Below are 17,050 nucleotides of genomic sequence, written 5' to 3'. Positions count from 1 at the left end.
GGGATTTACAATCCCTGTGTGCCTCCTTTTGGGGAGCCTTCTTTAGCCAAGGGGCTTTGAAGGGCTGAAACTCTCTTGCTCATTGGCCTGGGAAGGCGGTGATGGGTGTCAGGAGAGAGATGGGGACACGTCACTAGGAGCGGATAGGAGGAGCTATGCCATCTCCTCATGGACTGCTGTCCCACGGCATTACCTGCATGAAGGTGACACCCCCTGACCGTGCTGGAGGGACCAGGGCAGGGTTCATAGTGAGAGTACCTGACTCACCTGTAGAGCACAACACGGTGTTTTATTGGTGTCAGCCCTGCCAGCCACAGCCCTCCCCACCGGGCCGGGCCCCGGTGTTTAGAGTGCCTGACACCCGGCAAAGCAGAGTTGAGGATGCTGAGTCAGCAGTGGAGAAGGACGGGGGCACAGGAGCGTGGGCACACCAAGTCAGGGTGCGCTGTGCCCACGGCTGGCACCGCTCCCTGACACATCTCCCGGCGTTGTCATCTGGGCCGGCGTTGTTTTGTTATTTCCATTAACGATGGAAACCACACGCCCGGACTTCGGGGAGGCACGGAGGCGGGGACAGTCGTTCCAGGGGCTGGCGCTGTCACCCAAAGGGACGGCTCGGCTGTCGGGGTCTGTGAGGGGGATGGCACTCCTGTGCCTCGGGCAGACGGAGCGGGAGTGAGAAGTCGAGCCCCGGCAACTGACGGGGTGGCGTCCCATGGCAGGAGGGGACGGGAGGAGATGGGGCGGGCTGGGGCCGGGACCGGGAGATGGGGCGGGTCGGGACTGGGAGATGGGGCGGGCCGGGGCAGGGAGATGGGGCGGGCCGGGCCGGGAGATGGGGCGGGCCGGGGCAGGGAGATAGGGCGGGCCGGGGGCCGGCCGGGGCGGGCCGGGGGCCGCCATTGGCTGCCGGCCGTGAGGCGATGTGGGCCCAGCCGGCGCGGCCCCGGTGCTGGGATCGGTAGCGGCGATGGCGGCGGACGGCATGTGAGTCCCGGCGCTGGGATGGAGAGCGGGGGGCACTGGGTGGATCCCGGCGGTGGGGTCGGGAGCGGGGTGGCGGCCGCGGCTCACGGTGCCCGTGTCCCGCAGGGCGGTTCGGCGGCGCGGCGGCCCTCGGCGCTCGGCGGCGGCCACGGAGCTGCCGGCCTGGCGGCTGCGCTGCGAGGGTGGGCGGCAGCTGTGGCGCTACCTGGGCGATGGCGAAGGCGATGTCGCGGAGCGGCGAGCGCAGACGGCGCTGGAGCAGCACAGCCTCGGGCTGGACACGGTGCGGGGGGCCCGGGCCGGGGCGGCGGGGCCGTGCCCGGGGCGCGCCGCTGAGGTGCCCCTGTCTCCCCACAGGGCGCGACGCTGCGGACGCTGCCGGCGACCGGCTCGGCCCGGGACGCGGCCCGCAACGGGATGCGGTTCTACGCGGCACTGCAGGCCGAGGATGGGCACTGGGCGGGCGATTACGGCGGGCCGCTGTTCCTGCTGCCAGGTGAGCCTGGGCACCTGCCCGGGGGTGAGTGCCCTGGGGCTCGGCTCTCTACACTGCCGCCCTGTCTGGTCCTCCAGGTCTCCTCATCACCTGCCACACGGCCAAAATCCAGCTGCCCGAGGGGTTCCGGAAGGAGATGGTGCGCTACCTGCGCTCTGTGCAGCTCCCGGACGGAGGCTGGGGCTTGTGAGTACCAAGGATGCTTCTCTGGGTGATGGCAGCTCCAAGGGGCAGGATTTGGAGCTGCTGTCAGACCTGCCCAGGCTCAGGGAGGGGGACTCAGCACGTGTGAGAGATGTGGGTGGTTGGAGTTGCTTGTGCTGCACTCCCCATACACTGTTTGTCACAGAGGTGGCCATAGCATCAAGTCTGGCCACATCTCTGGGGCACTTTATCCCAAAACATCATGTGTGACAAGGTAGTGCAGAGAAAAATGTTTATTCCTGTATTAGTCAGGTCCTTCTTTTCCAAAGTCACCTCTGGCATCCCACTTCACCCTAGCAAAGACAGCCCTGTGTCTGGCTAATGGCAGTAGCTGACTAATGGATGTGGTGTTTCTGTGTATGCCCTTGACAGACACGTGGAAGATAAATCAACAGTGTTTGGCACAGCCCTCAACTACGTAGCCTTGAGGATCCTGGGGCTCGGGCCAGATGACCCTGACGTTGTGCGGGCCCGTGTCAACCTGCACAGCAAAGGTCAGCCAGGGGGCTGGTGCACTGCTGAGAGAGGTCTGGCCACACCTAGGGGCTGCAGGGAGCACTGGGGGCTGCCAGGCAGTGGAAGAACTGTTGTTCATACTTGCCTTTCATGGCAACTGCATTTTCATTTAATGATGGGAAGCTGTGTTGCATTTTTGTGCCGTTACCTGCTTGCCCTGCTTTGGGACATGTATCCCAGCCTGAGTAGTGTGCTCTCAAACATGGGGAAGAAAGTTGGGAGCTGGCGTGGCTGTGTTAACCCTGAAAGCTGCTACTGTTCTGTGCAGGAGGTGCTGTGGGAATTCCTTCCTGGGGCAAGTTTTGGCTGGCTGTCTTGAACGTTTACAGCTGGGAGGGAATGAACACGCTTCTCCCAGAGATGTGGTATGTGCCCCCCTCACTGAGGAGAGAGGATCTAGTGTCAGTCCTGCCACCAGCCTCCACCCAGAACTGTGCCAGGCGCTGGTGATGGCTAGGATAACTCCAGCTACAGCCAGGAACTGGAGGTGCTCAGGCTGCTTGTCAGCTGGGAGCCAGCAGCAGGCCAGGTGGATAGCACTGAACCCTCCATCCAAGGGAGATGCCAGAGCACAGCCCTGTTAGCATTTCCCACAGGGTCCCTAAGACATTCATGTGCTCCCTGCCTGCCACCAGTATCTTCCAGCAGCCAGAACTGGGCCCTAGCAGGAAGGGACAGCCACATGTGAGGCTGCCAGCCCGAAACCCTTGCTTGTACCCTCTCTGAATACTCAGAGGGCTGCTGGGTGTCAGAGAGGGGAAGTGTCTGGAGGAAATTGGGGGCTGCGCAGTACCAAGGGCTGCTGGTGCTTTGTCAGCAAATGCCATTAACTATCAGTGCAGTCCTCTGCCTTCAGTGTCCCATGTGTGTCCCAACTAGCGTCTCTGCTTCCTCTTTGAGCTTGAGGTCCTCCCTGCCCTGTGTCAGCTGGGAGTATCAGGTGTCAAGAGGGAGAATCCGAGCAGGGCCAGGCTGTGTGTATATCCCCTAGTGCAGGAGACAAGGAAAGGCTGCCCTGCTCTGGGCATTCCACACAACATCTCTCCAGTGGCCCTTGGCCTTCCTTGTTCCTCAGAGCAGCACTTTCTCTTGCAACCAGGCTGCTTCCCACGTGGTTTCCTGCGCATCCGTCGCGGCTCTGGTGTCACTGCCGCCAGGTTTACCTTCCCATGAGCTACTGCTATGCCAAGCGTCTGTCAGCAGAGGAGGACGAGCTCATACGGAGCTTGAGGCAGGTAAGGAGGGAGCTGATCCCCCACTGTGACAGGGACACGTGGCTCTGTGGCCAGCTGCTGTGCTGGCCATGCTCCTGTGAGCCAGCCTCTCATAAGCTGCACGGTGTCTGAGGCAGCTGGCAGCAGTGCCTGCCCCAGTGCTGCTCCTGGCTGGCCAGGCTGCCCTTTGCTCTCTCCTGCAGGAGCTGTACGTGCAGGACTACAGCAGCATAGACTGGCCAGCACAGAGGAACAACGTGGCTGCCTGTGACGTGTACACCCCGCACAGCTGGCTGCTGGGTGCTGCCTATGGTGAGTGCAGGGGCTGCTGCCAGGAACACGGAGGCTTAGGGTCTACTGCCTGCTACTGGTGTACACCTTGCAGCTGGGATGGAGACTGGAATGATGTGATCCGTGGGATTCTCCCTCCCTGAGAGCAGCAGGGCCTTGTACCCATGTCCTCAGGCCACTCTGGGGCAGAGCTTTGCTCCGTGCTGATGCTTGTTGGTCGATGGTTGATGTGTGAGTTGGGGTGCAGCCTGCCACAGCGAGTGAATGTGGCTGCACAGGGTGGGGTTTGTTCACTGCATGTCCCTTTCTTCTCCTGCAGCCATCATGAACGTGTATGAAGCTCACCACAGCGCCCACCTGCGGCAGCGAGCCGTCACCGAGCTGTACGACCACATCAAGGCTGATGACAGATTCACCAAGTGCATCAGCATCGGCCCGGTAGGACACGTGCTCTTAACCCTGTAGTGTCTCTTTGCTCTGCAAGGACCAGCTTGTGCAGGTGTGGCATGTATTAATCACCAAATCTTGCTCAACTCCTCCTGCTCCTGATGCTCCAGAGCTTCAGGCCAGCAGGGCACAGGAGATGCAGAGGGCATGGGGACAGCTGTGGCCCTGGTGAGGAGTATCTCTCCTTGAGGTCCAGCGAGATGATCTCATGGCACCTGCCCTGCTAACGCAGCTATGCTGGGTGATGTCACATTGGCATCAAGGCTGAGACAACCTCTGGATGGCTTTGTGTTGAGTGGGTTGGGATGTATGTTTCTGGGGCTGGAAGAAGCTCTATCCAGAGCAGTGACAGTGCTCCTCTTGGCAGATCTCCAAGACAATCAACATGCTGGTTCGCTGGTTTGTGGAAGGGAAGGACTCCCCAGCTTTCCAGGAGCATGTTTCCAGGATCCCTGACTATCTCTGGTAAGGGCTGAGTGTGTCCATCTGGCACAGCACACCATGACTCCTGACTTGCCTCCTGGTGCTCCCACTGTGCCTGTGCTGCAGCACTGTGCTCTCTCCCCCCACAGGCTGGGCCTCGACGGCATGAAGATGCAGGTGAAGTGCTGTAGGAGTTCAGCTGTGACTGAAGGGACCCTGGTGTGCTGGGGCAACCTGTGGAATAATGGGATAGAGTGTTCATCCCAGGCCTGAGCTCCTGGCATCTCACCTCTAGAGCCTGGTGGCCTTCTCACTGTCATTTCCCCGAGCTGTGCCAGGAGGGAGTAATGTCTGTCCTGCTAGTTTGCCTCCCTGTGGCATTCCATCCATCCTCATGAGTCCTGGGAGAAGGGCAGGAGAAAGCCAGGGCCCAGATTCTCAGTGTGGGCTGAGCTCTGCTTCTCTCAGAGCCATTGTGTCCTGCTGTTCCTTGATGCTAGCCACCTCTCCTGGCTTGGCTGTACACAGAGCAGACTGAAGCAGCTGTCTCATTTTGTGCTGCCTTGCTGTTCCTTGACCTGCTGCATCTGTCCTCTCTGTGCCAGCACAGGATGACACAGGAAGGAGCTGTTGGGGGTAATGAGGGAGGGATGTGCTGTCCCATAGTCCCCACAGCTGGGTCAGGCTGCTCCTAGCACCTGCCTCTCACTGTCTATTTTCTCTCTTCCAGGGTACAAATGGATCCCAGCTCTGGGATACTGCTTTTGCCATCCAAGCCTTCCTGGAGGTAATGCATCCTTCAGTGCTGCCTTGGGAAAATGATCTCTGCTCATGAGTCCCCAAGTACCAGAGCTCCTGCTGTGCAGCCCCTTGGAGCTCTATTCTGGCCTGGCATGCTGTGACTGAGCTGGGATAACATGGCTGGCTACAGCCCCTTGCTGACTGCTCTCTGTGCATCTCTGTTCCTAGGCAGAAGCCCATGAGATGCCTGAATTCACCTCCTGCCTCCAGAATGCCCATGGGTTCCTCCAGTTCTCCCAGGTGAGCAGAGCTGGTCAGTGGTGTCTCACACACTGCCTGTGCAGGCCTGGCTGTTGCTCAGAACCCTGTTGGATGCATCTGTTGCCTTCTGAAGAGAGCTTCTGAAGGGCTGACTAGCAAAGTCCCAGGCCCAGCCTCCTGTTTGCTACTCCCTGTTTTCAGGGAACCATCTTTGAAGCTTGGAGAGGGCTTTAGCAAGGCTCAGGATTGCTTGGGTTGTCTGCCTGAGCTTAGAGAGGCTGGAAAACTGAGAGCTTAGGCTTATTTGCCCTTCATCTTTGAAGCATCATTCTGGGAAACCCAGGACCATTGGATAGTGACTGTATGAGCTCAGCTTCTGCTGGCCAGGCCAGCAGGGGCTCAAGGTGAGGGTCATTGTCACCAACAGCTTGATGCATATGTGTGACAGTGTTCACAGGGGTCCGAGGATGAGGGAAGAGATGAGGATCTGACTCCATGTTTCAGAAGGCTGATTTATTATTTTGTGATATATATTACATTAAAGCTATACTAAAAGAATAGAAGAAAGGATTTCATCAGAAGGTTAGCTAAGAATAGAAAAAGAAGGAATGATAACAAAGGCTTGTGGCTTGGACAGAGAGTCTGAGCCAGCTCACTGTGATTGGCCATTAATTAGAAACAACCACATGAGACCAATCACAGATGCACCTGTTGCATTCCATAGCAGCAGATAATCATTGTTTACATTTTGTTCCTGAGGCCTTTTGGCTTCTCAGGAGGAAAAATCCTAAGGAAAGGATTTTTCATAAAAGATATCTGTGACACATATGCAATCACTGGTCTTGTTTGTGGTGCTGCTGCATTGAAAGCAGATGGTTCCCTGGCAGGCAAGCTCCCAAAGGGGGCTTTAGCAACACTTGCTGAAATCAGGCAAAAAGGTGATTTCTCCCTGCTCCAGAGCTGACCTTTTTCCTGTCTATTTCCCTCAGTGAAAGGGAGTACTGTGCACTTCCACGTGGAAAAACCACCTGCAATGGTTTCAGCCCATGGTCCTGCAGCCAGGCACCTCCAGGCTGCCCTCACTTGTTTCTTGTCTCCTGCAGATCCCCGAGAACCCACCTGACTACCAGAAATATTACCGCCATATGAACAAGGTACAATGGCTGGCACTGGGGCAGGGATTTGGGCAGAGGGAACAGGAATCAGGGGCAGCACCTGCTCTCTTCCAAGAACAGAGTGGCTGAGGGAAAGTGATCCTGCTGCTTAAGCCCACCTGATCCTTTTCCAGGGTGGCTTCCCCTTCAGCACACGGGACTGCGGCTGGATCGTGGCAGACTGCACAGCAGAGGGGCTGAAGGCAGTAATGCTGCTGCAGGAGAAGTGTCCCTTCATAGCCAAGCCTGTGCCTGCTGAGCGCCTCTTTGATGCTGTGAATGTGGTAAGAGCTGCAAAAATTAAGCCAAGGGACATGAGAAGCCAAGGCCCAAGGAATTGTTAGATCTGGTATTAGATCTGGTTAGATCTGAGGTAGTGCGAGGCCTGGTGTGGCAGCACTTGTGATTCAGAGCTGCCTGTGTCACCTAATGTCGTGTGATGGCCCAGGTTGGGCTTGCTTTGTCACAGTGGTTTGGGACCTGGGTTTTCTGCCTGCCCCATAGACCTGTAGGTCTGACTTTATCCTCACAGCTGGCTTAGGGCCAGACTGGAGTAGTGCTGCCCATGAGGTTGTACCACCCCCTCTCTGCTTGTCTGGGCAGTTGCTGAGCATGAGGAATCCGGATGGAGGCTTTGCCACATATGAAACCAAGCGAGGAGGCCACTTATTGGAGCTGCTGAACCCCTCAGAGGTGTTTGGTAAGGGGCTTGCTTGTCCTGCCCACTGAGAAGGGACAGAGTGGCCTGGGCTCACCATGCCCAGGGGGTGCCTGGCAGGGGATCAGTGTGCCCTGGGTCAGGGACAGGCTGGCAGTGGCTGGCCTGCAGGCTTGCCCACACAGGGGCTGTGGCACTGATACCCATTGCCTGCTGGCAGGTGACATCATGATTGACTACACGTATGTGGAATGCACATCAGCTGTCATGCAGGCACTGAGACACTTCCAGAGCCAGTTCCCCGAGCACCGAGCCATGGAGATCAGGTGAGGCACTGAGATGGGAGCTGGGCAGGGGAGAAGGCAGGCTCACTGTCCCAGGCTGACTGCCATGGCCTCCTGAACAATGGAGTTGCCTGTCTGCATGCTCTTGTCTCTTGTGCCCTCCAATAATGGGACCCATCCAAGCCTCAGAGGGGCTGATGGAGCCCCCAGTGAAGCAAACACTGAGTTTGAGCTGCTTCTGAAGTGGATGACTTCTTTCCTGTCCAGGGAGACTCTGCAGAAGGGGCTGGATTTCTGTCGCAAGAAGCAGCGAGCGGATGGGTCCTGGGAAGGGTAGGTGATGTTCCCAGCACCCCATTTTCTTCTGGCTGCCCCAGTGTGAGAGGGATCATCATGGCAAGTGTTCCTGGCTGGCAGGATCTGTGGGAGGGAAAGGAAGGGCTGATCCTTCTCTAGCTGCTGTGCTTTGCTCTCAGTTACTCTCCCTCCAGCCCAGACAGAACAGGTACAAGACCCAGAGAAGGTTGGGGTGGTTCCAGCTGCTGTGGTCCCAGTTCTGCTGACACTCGAGTTAGCTGGGAGCAGGTGCTGGTGGGACTGGGCATGGCTGGGCCATAGGGGAAGGCAGGCTGCAGCTCTGTGCCTGGCTCTGCTCTTCTGTGAGCACAGCTGTGTTGCAGTCTGCCTCTCTCTGGGGCATTGCACCCCTGACAGTGCTGCTCTCCCCTTCTTCCTAGGAGCTGGGGGGTTTGTTTCACCTATGGCACCTGGTTTGGTCTGGAGGCGTTTGCCAGCATGCAGCACACATACCACAACGGGTGAGAAGGGAATGTCTGGGTGCCCTACCCTACCTCCTGAGCCAGGGTAGGACTCTGTGGTGGGGCTGGATGGATCCCTGGCTGTGCATGGACTCTCCTGCCTCAGGGACTGCTCCTCCCAAATCCTGTGCCTGCAGTATGGCCAGGGCACTTGCTGCTTTATCCTCAAACTCAGGGCAGTCCCAGCCATGGGCACTGCTTCCCTTTGCAGCTGAGAACTGTGGGCATCCATACGCTCTGTCCCCAGTCCTGTCTTGATTCTGGCCCCCATCCCTGCAGGACTGTGTGCCAAGAGGTGGCCCAGGCCTGCCAGTTCCTGATCTCCAAGCAGATGGCAGATGGAGGGTGGGGAGAGGATTTCGAGTCCTGCGAGCAGCGCACATATGTGCAGAGTGCCGAGTCACAGATCCACAACACCTGCTGGGCCCTGCTGGGGCTCATGGCTGTCAGGTAAGAGTAGCTCCAGTCCTCAAGGAAAAGAGATTAAACTGGGCTGGGTGGCCTTGGGCCTGGCTGGTGTGACCCAGTGCAAAACAAAGCTTTTGATCATGACTGCAGGCCTCCAGCCTGGGAAAATGGTGCCATATTCATAATATTTAGTGTCTTGGGGTTGTGGGGAGCCCTTCCCAAAGCACTCAGCATGCCTGGGGCAAGCTCAGGGCAGCCAGGAGGTGGTTGAGCTCTCCAGACATGTGGATGAGGGTTTGCAGGTGGTTTGGATAAAGATGCTTCCATTTGCCTTGTGCTTTGTAGGTACCCTGACATCAGTGTGCTGGAAAGGGGCATTAAAGTGTTGATGGATAAGCAGCTGCCCAACGGGGACTGGCCTCAGGTACATCTTAAGTCTTTCCAAGAAGTTCCTGAACGTGCAGCAGTCCCCTGCCACTCATGCCATTCTGCTCTCTGCTTGTCTCCCAGGAGAACATCGCCGGGGTGTTCAACAAGTCGTGTGCCATCAGTTACACCGCGTACCGCAACGTCTTCCCCATCTGGACGCTGGGGCGGTTCTGCCGCCTGCATCCCAAGAGCCCCCTGGCTGGGCAGCTGCCAGCCAGAGCCAGCCCCTCGGCTGGGGCAGGCCAGGAGGGGCAGGGAGCCCTGTCTGCTTGAACCTGGGACACCGCTGGGGATGCCACGGCCCCGGACTTGTCTTGGATCTGGAGTCTGCGTGGGGCTGTGGCGGTGTGTGTTGCGTGGGACATCTCCATGCTGACCTTAGCATGTGGACTGCTGCCTCTGCCAGGGAAAGGTGCTGTGCCGGTGCTGCAGAGCCTCTGCTTGCTGTTGAACCTCTTCTAAACATTCCCTTTGTAAGGTTTTTTCCAGGTATGTTCTCCATCCCCAGGTGGGGAGTGAAGTGCCTTTTCAGACCATTTTGAAGATCAGATGGAGCTGCCGAGCTGTGTTGTATTCCACATTTGGACAGACTCTCATCCTGGGTTGCAAGGCTGCCTTTATTGTCACAGGCTGTCTGTCTATACCAAGAGTGTGGGATTTGGGGTCTCCCCTGTGCCCACCATTGGGGCTTGGGGGGCGCTGCACAATCCCTGCTGAGCTGACCTCTTTACTGTGGGCGCCAGCGATGGCCTTTGAGTTACTTGCTCTACTCTGGAGCCCATGGTGGTGGGGAAGGACACCTGTCCTCCCCCAGATGTGTGAGAAAAGGAGTGCTTTGCTTAATTTTCTTATTCCTTTGCTTAATTTTCTTATTGTTCTGTCCCCCAGCTGGTGGCACCTAGCTTCCCCAGGTGAAGTCACCACCAGCCCTTGGAGAAGGGGCAGCTGAAGCAGAAAGCTGTGAGGTGGTCGGCATCATGGCACAGCCTGAGCCCCAGAGCTCCAGGCTTCCCCAGCTCAGACCATGGTGCTGTGGGGCATTCCCAGGTCATTGTCAGAGCTGGAAGTCAGATGGGATAATAAATTGCTAAGGGTGATGCAAGAGGAACTTCACTGTGTTCTCCTTTCTGTCTGCTAGTGTGTGTCCCAGGCAGAGGGGAGCTGGCACAGCAGCCTCATGTCCTGTGCCTTGGGTTGCCTAGATGTATGAGCAGCATATCCACCAAACCATGCTGGGAGCCTGTGCCTCCCCTAATGCATTTAGCCACAGAAAAATGGAATCAAGGAAGCAGCTCACTAAAGGAGTGTGATCACTTCCCTCATCCTGCTGTTTACGCTCATGCAGATGAGCAAGACAGAAAAACTTATTTATTTAAGAAGATTCAGCTCAGGCTGTCTCAACTCAGCCTGTTTGCCTTTTCCAAATTATGGACATCTTTACACCTGTCTGTGATATTACTCTGCATTTAAATTCCTTCTTGCTGAAACTGAGTTCTTCAAATGTCATGCAGTGATGTGTCTTGAAAGGACATGGCTGTGTGAATTTCACCTATTGTTAAAATCTGCTCCAAGCTGCAATTTTGGATTGGGCACATGCAGAAGAGATCAAGGAGATACAGGATCTATTCAGTACAATTCTTGTTTGATAGAAACTGCTTCTTCCAGGAGTCCTCTGACACTCTTCCCAGGGATCTTCTAGAGTGCTTTGATCCCAGATTTCAGAGATCCCAGGTGTCAGTCCTAGACTACTCCCAGGATGTTACCTGAGGTGGTTTTTCTCCTTTGGAGAAACTCTCAGCTCTGTGATCTATTCAAGATTTATCCCAGGCATCTGGAGTCTTTTGATCTATGGTTTGGGGACCTGACATCCTGGGTAGCAGCCCCAGACTCTTCCAAGAAAACTTTCTGAGATTATTTTTCTCTTTTGGAGGAAATCTGTTTCTGTTTCTCAGGAGATGCAGCACATGAAAAGAGATACAAATGCAGACTGGAATTTTTACATGCAATAAAAAGAGATCCAAGATTTAGCCATGACCATGCTGATCCTAAGCACTGTCTCTTGACATGATGCCACCCACTTTGTCCCACATGGACTTTCAGTGTCATGGTACACTTAGGAGAAGGCAAGTGCCCCTCAGGGTCTGTACAGGGATCAATACTGTGTAATGTTTTTATGAATGACTTGGAGGAAAGGATCGAGAACACCCTCAGCCAGTCTGCAGATGACTCCAAGCTGAGGGTGCAATGCCACACCTGAAGGACTGAATGATGCAGAGGGACCTGGTCAAGCTCAGCAAATGGCCCATGGAAGCCTCATGAGGTTCAACAAGGCCAAGGGCTGATGCTGCACCTGGGTGAGGGCAACCCCCAGCATCAGTCGAGCTTAGGGGAAGAAGGGATTGAGAGCAGCCCTGCCAAGGAGGGCTGTGGGTACTGGTGGGTGAGAGCTGGACATACCCAGGCCATGTGTGCTCACCCCCAGAAACCAACCCTGTCCTGGGCTGATCCCACAGCATGGGCAGAAGGACGGGGGTTCAGGGTGAGACCTGGACACCTGCAAAGCTGTGGGAACACAGTTTGTGGTGACTGGGAGTGGGGCTGGGGCCCAGCCTCATCCTTAATGGGCTACAGCTGTGAGAAGCAGGTGAGCAGCACTGACAGCAATGAGCCATGGAGTGCCCAGGGGCACTGAGCAAGCACCAAAGGGAACAGAGGGCACACAGGTGCAGGGCATCAACAGGAGGGGATAAAAGGCTGGGCTGAAGAACAAGAAGGGCAGATGCTTGCAGCCTGCTGAAGAGATGAGGTCTTACTCTGTGTGGGTTGAAGCTTTCTGAAATTGTGTGGTGATGCTCTGTGTATGGTGGCCATCTCAACTGCTGTATGTGCTGTGATATATGCTGTGACACAGAGCTGCCTCCAGCCCTGGGACTCAGCACAGGAAGGACATGGAGCTGTTTGAGCAAATCCAGAGGAGACCACAGAAATATTCCAAGGGCCTGAGCCCTCTCCTGCGAGGAAATGGTGAGAGCTGAGGGTGTTCAGCTTGGAGAAGGAAAGGCTCCAGTGAGACCTTAGAGCCTCTTCCAGTGCCTAAAGGGCTTCCAAGAGAGACTGAGAGGGGCTTTGGACAAGTGTCTGGAGGGCAAGGACAACAGGGGAACGGCTTCACACTGCCAGAGGGCAAGGTTAGATGGGATATTAGGAAGAAATTCTTCCCTATTAGAGTGCTGAGACCCTGGCACAGGCTGCCCAGAGAAGCTGTGGCTGCCCTCGATCCCTGCAAGTGTCCAAGGTCGGGTTGGATGGGGCTTGGAGCAGCCTGGTCTGTTGGAAGATGTCCTTGTCTGTGGCAGGGGGGTGCAATGACTCTGTCACTTGATGACCTACCACTGCTGAGTATGTGGCACTGCCAAGCAATGGGAGACACAATGAGGAAGCAATGGCCGGAGAATGGGGATGTGCTTCAGGCTTCAGTTCTCTGAGGGGGAAGATGAGGCAGGACTGCTCACATCTTCTACACAACACCATCCTGAGCAGGAAGGCTCCTCCCAAGACAGAAGGAGATTCCTGGCTGTCTATCCCTATATCCTACCTAACCCACCCAACAGCATCCCCCCTGGGACAAAGGCTTCTCTCCTCTCAGGACAGAAGGAAACTGCTGATCACCCCTTTGACCCTACAAAACCCCTGTTGGGCAGGAAGGCTCCTGTCCCTCCAGAACAGGCACTGAGATTGTGGGCAGGAAGGAACAGAAGACTTGTGGCTAACTGTAGCATCTCAGGTGGGTGAGGGGGAAACCGGGATGCCATGGGAGGACACCCTTGTTTGAGAGACATCCTGAAACTCTTCCCCACAGTCTTCTGGTTTCTTCTGGTTCTGTAGGTTAATAATCTCAGTAACATCATCCCTGTTCTCCTCCCCAGTTCTGCAAAGTTCACTGTTTCTAGCTTGCCCATTGGCATGCCCTTGGCTTGAGGATACAGTGGAGGCTTGACGCTCCTGCACTGTATCCCCGTTGGTTGTTTCCTCCTTACTCTGCCTTCCTTCCACCACCAGTCCCTTTAGCCATTGGCCCCAAGATTGTGCTACCCCGCCTACTCCTGACTGTTTATAAACCCTGGACCCTTCTCTAGTTGGGGCTCTTCTATCCCTGAATTCTTTCAGTGTGCTTGTTATTAAACACCCACAGAACTGGAACTTGCATACAAAGAGCCCCTCCTGCTTTCTGCATCGGCCTGTGTTTATCAACTGACTGTGTGAGGGCCTGGTGCCTGCCTGAGCCATCCACCTTCTCCAGAGGAAAATGCTCTTGGGAGGGTGACTGTCCAGGCATCATCTGCCATGCAGTCACAGATTAACTGCCCCTTCTACCCAAAAGGATCCCTTCCAGGCACAAAGGCTCTTGCTCCCCCAGGGCAGGAGCTGTGCTTCTGAGCAGGGAGCAGCCATGGACAGTGTCAGCCTGTACCAGCTGTTGGACTCTGCTATCGAGGGCGAGGCTGGCATCAACTTTGCAGTCCTGTAAAAACTCCTGCAGGCCATGCTGGAGCAGCAGGAGACCCTACTCATGGTCTCCCCACTTCCTTAGCAGTGCTTGTCACTGTCCTCCCTGCACAGGCATTGTTTGAACCTGTGGCAGCAGGTCTTTGCCATTGAGATGGGATTCCATGATCCAGCATGGAGCCTGGCTTGGGTAGGAGGTGCTGGATCCATCCCTGCTGACCTGGCTGTGTGATGGACTGCACAGGGCAGGATGAGGGATCCGAAGCCATGGGTTTGTACTAGGGTCTCCACGAGGAGGTGGGCGAGATGAACACAGAACAATCCAGCATGGAGCAGGCCATAAAGATGATATAGCAAAGGCTTGGCCAGCTGAGCTGCTACCAGGAGGCAGTTGAATGCACAACCCCACCTCAGGGACTCTGCCACAGCTCCTGCTGCCAGCGGTGCCCAGGGGACAGAGCAGCATTGATGCTCTGGGCCACAGGTCCCGTGCCTGTGTCACGCCCCTGCAAGCGTGCTGGCCACCCAGCACCGGGACTGGTCCCAAAGAGGCTGTGGCAGGGCCTGTGGAAGGCCCCGGTGCCCTTCCCGCTCTGCTGCGTCGGCAGCCGTGGGGGCTCATTCTGCTGCCCTGAGCAGGCAGAGCAGGCAAAGCAGAGGAGCAGCTGCTTCTTGTTGAGCTGTTGCTAAAGTTCCTGCTGGGCTGTGCCTTCAACACTTGGGGCAAGGTCTTGCCTGCAAGCTGGGGCAGTTTGGGTGGGGTAGGGGTGTCCCCAGGGCACGTGGAGGTGTGTCCTGGGGCTCTCTGTAACACAGTGCACCGTGGTCGCCGTGGATGGAACAGGACAGAGCGTGCAAGGGTGACCCTTTGTGACACGTCGTGCTGTAGGTGCTGGTGACACCACGGCCACACCACAGTGCTCAGTGCACGCTGTGGAGCAGAGCAGTGCTGTGAGGAGTCCCCACACAGCCACGTTGTTCCTTGCTTTTCCAGGCGTTCTCTGTGGAGGTCACCTTGAGGCCACACTGTGGGTCTCAGTGACCCAGAGCCTTTCCAAGGTTTCTCTGCTGCAGGTGCCCTGAAGGGCAGTGTGTCAGACTTGCTGACCAGAGCCTTTACAAAATGTTTCTTGTCACTGTGGCAGGAGGCCTTCAGGCCAGGCTGCAGGACTTAGTGTCCTGCAGCTGTTCTAAGCCCTCCCCATTGTAGCTTTCTTCAAGGCACAGCTGCAGCCCTCGCTGCCCTGCAGCTTTCCCAAGGCATCTGTGCTGCCCTTGTTGCCCTTAATCCCGACAAGACATGGCAGAGAGACCTCCCACCCCACCCAAGAAGGTGGAGAATTGCCCTTGTGGTGCCGCACTCCAGCGACGTGCTGACTTGGAGCAGCTGCAGCTGCTGCAGAGGAGTGAGTGAAAGAGCTGGGCCACAGGGCTGGCCTGCAGCCAGCTCCACTCTGCCCCATCCCATCCCTTCCCTGCGGACATGCCCATGGATAGGACAGAAGAGGGGCTGGGGCATCCTGGGGCTGTCCCTGCCTGGGGAGACTGCAGGGCTGGCCTGTGCTCTCTGGCCTCTCCTGCAGCTCCTCAGCTCTGGCATTCCTTGCTCTTTGCCAGATGCAGCCAAGGACCCGGCACAAGGGCTGGATGCTGCCCGTAGCTGCTGGCGCTCTGTAGGCCAGGTACTGAGAGCCATCCCCTCCTTCCGAGCCGAGCAGCAGCACTGCAGCACTGCATGGATCATGCCTCTCTTCCCTGTTGCTCCTTCTTTTGCAGAAGTTCACAAACCTCGCTTGGTGTCGAGAGATGATCAGCATGTTCACCAAGGGTGCAGCAGAGGCTGGCCCCACAGCCCCTCAGAGCATACCTCCTGCTCCCAGCCTGGATCAGTTTGGGGAGAGAGTTGTTTCCAGTCCCAGTCAAGTAAGCGGCCTGTGGCCGGGGCTGGGTGTCCCCAGCAGTGCCGTGGCGCCTCAAGCCTTTGAGACCCGGCCCAATGTGGTGGCAAGGGAAGAATTTCTCAGGGGAAGCTGGGCAAGCTGCTGCTCTGGCAGCTCTGCAAGTCTCCCTGTGCCTCGTGTAGGTGCCAGGCTTTGTCAGGAACTTGCACCAGAGGCTGGCGTCCAACGAGCCTCCAGACGACTGGCTGTTCATGGACATCCTGCGGCTGACCGAGGAACAGCCCACTGACGTGGCAGTGACCCTGCTGCGGTGTAGCCCAACGTGTGACAGGTACAGGGCCCACCTGCCTTGGGGGCTCAGGCCTAGCCCTGTACAGCCAGTGCAATGGGCTCTGCTGGACAGGCAGAGAGTTCCAGGAGCCACTGGAGCCTCCATTTCCCAGCGCTGGCCTGTCAGCCCATAACCCTCCTGACGTGCTCCCTGCCTACCCCTCAGGGCACTGTGGCTCTGCCATCTGGGCCCTTGTGGCTGCCCAGGCCACAGTGCCCTGGCTGAGACCCCCGTGACACCCAGCTCTGGTCCTGCAGAGCTGCTGCAATCATGTGGAAGACCATCGCCTCGTCAGGAACGGCAACGGAAAAGGTGCTGCCCACGCTGCTCTGCGTGATGGACGGCTGGCCCATGCAGAAAATGTACACCGCCGACGGGGACAACAAGGATGTCTTTGCCCTGGCCGTGAGTTTCCATAGCTGGCCTTTGCTTGTACGCAGGTTGCTGCTCCAGTGCCTCTCCATCCTCTCCCCCACTGCAACGTATCTGCCCGCCTCAGGCACTGTGCTGACACCTGGCTTAGGGTTCAGGGGCACCAGGCCGGCTGCTCCCCCTGTGTCTCCCCTGGCCTCTCCCTTGTGTGCTCAGGCCTTGCCACTCCATGTTGAGTGCTGTCTCTGGATGGTTTATCCTTTGCAGGCAACCAGGGTGATTTGGGAGATTCTCCGCCTGCCCTGGTGCCCAGAGCCGTTTGTGGAATATTCCCCCCATCTCCTTGTGGCTCTGCTGTACCAAGTTTACACCAGTACAGAGCAGATGTCAGAAGAAGTAAATACGTTCTGGAAGAAATGCCAGGAGGAAAATGGCATTACCGCCAACCCCAACAGGTGCTCCGTGCCAGTCCTCCTGTCACTCCCACGTGCCCAGGGCTGCAGGCTGGGGTCCCAGCATAACCCGGGCTTTGCTCTGCACACAGCTTTGTAGTGAGCACTGTGAAGTCATTGCTGTACCATCTGCAATGTGTGAATTTACTGATGGCTC

General features: G+C 56.8%; 1 protein-coding gene across 1 annotated transcript; it reads left to right on the top strand.

Annotated features, from left to right (window-relative positions):
* The first annotated feature begins 962 nt into the window (after positions 1-962).
* LSS (lanosterol synthase) lies at positions 963-10,789 on the top strand. Its single transcript, XM_058809238.1, has 22 exons — positions 963-987; positions 1,093-1,270; positions 1,345-1,483; positions 1,561-1,669; positions 2,060-2,181; positions 2,472-2,568; positions 3,303-3,438; positions 3,621-3,729; positions 4,028-4,146; positions 4,523-4,620; positions 4,728-4,755; positions 5,309-5,365; positions 5,548-5,619; positions 6,684-6,734; positions 6,869-7,018; positions 7,338-7,434; positions 7,613-7,718; positions 7,944-8,009; positions 8,414-8,494; positions 8,774-8,944; positions 9,248-9,326; positions 9,413-10,789. The coding sequence occupies exons 1-22, from the start codon at positions 971-973 to the stop codon at positions 9,602-9,604; spliced, it is 2,274 nt and encodes a 757-aa protein (XP_058665221.1). The 5' UTR covers positions 963-970; the 3' UTR covers positions 9,605-10,789.
* The last annotated feature ends 6,261 nt before the right edge of the window (positions 10,790-17,050 follow it).

Source organism: Ammospiza caudacuta, chromosome 8, assembly GCF_027887145.1.
Source record: "Ammospiza caudacuta isolate bAmmCau1 chromosome 8, bAmmCau1.pri, whole genome shotgun sequence".
NCBI classification, from domain to species: domain Eukaryota; kingdom Metazoa; phylum Chordata; class Aves; order Passeriformes; family Passerellidae; genus Ammospiza; species Ammospiza caudacuta.
This window is presented reverse-complemented; position numbering and strand designations above follow the sequence as displayed.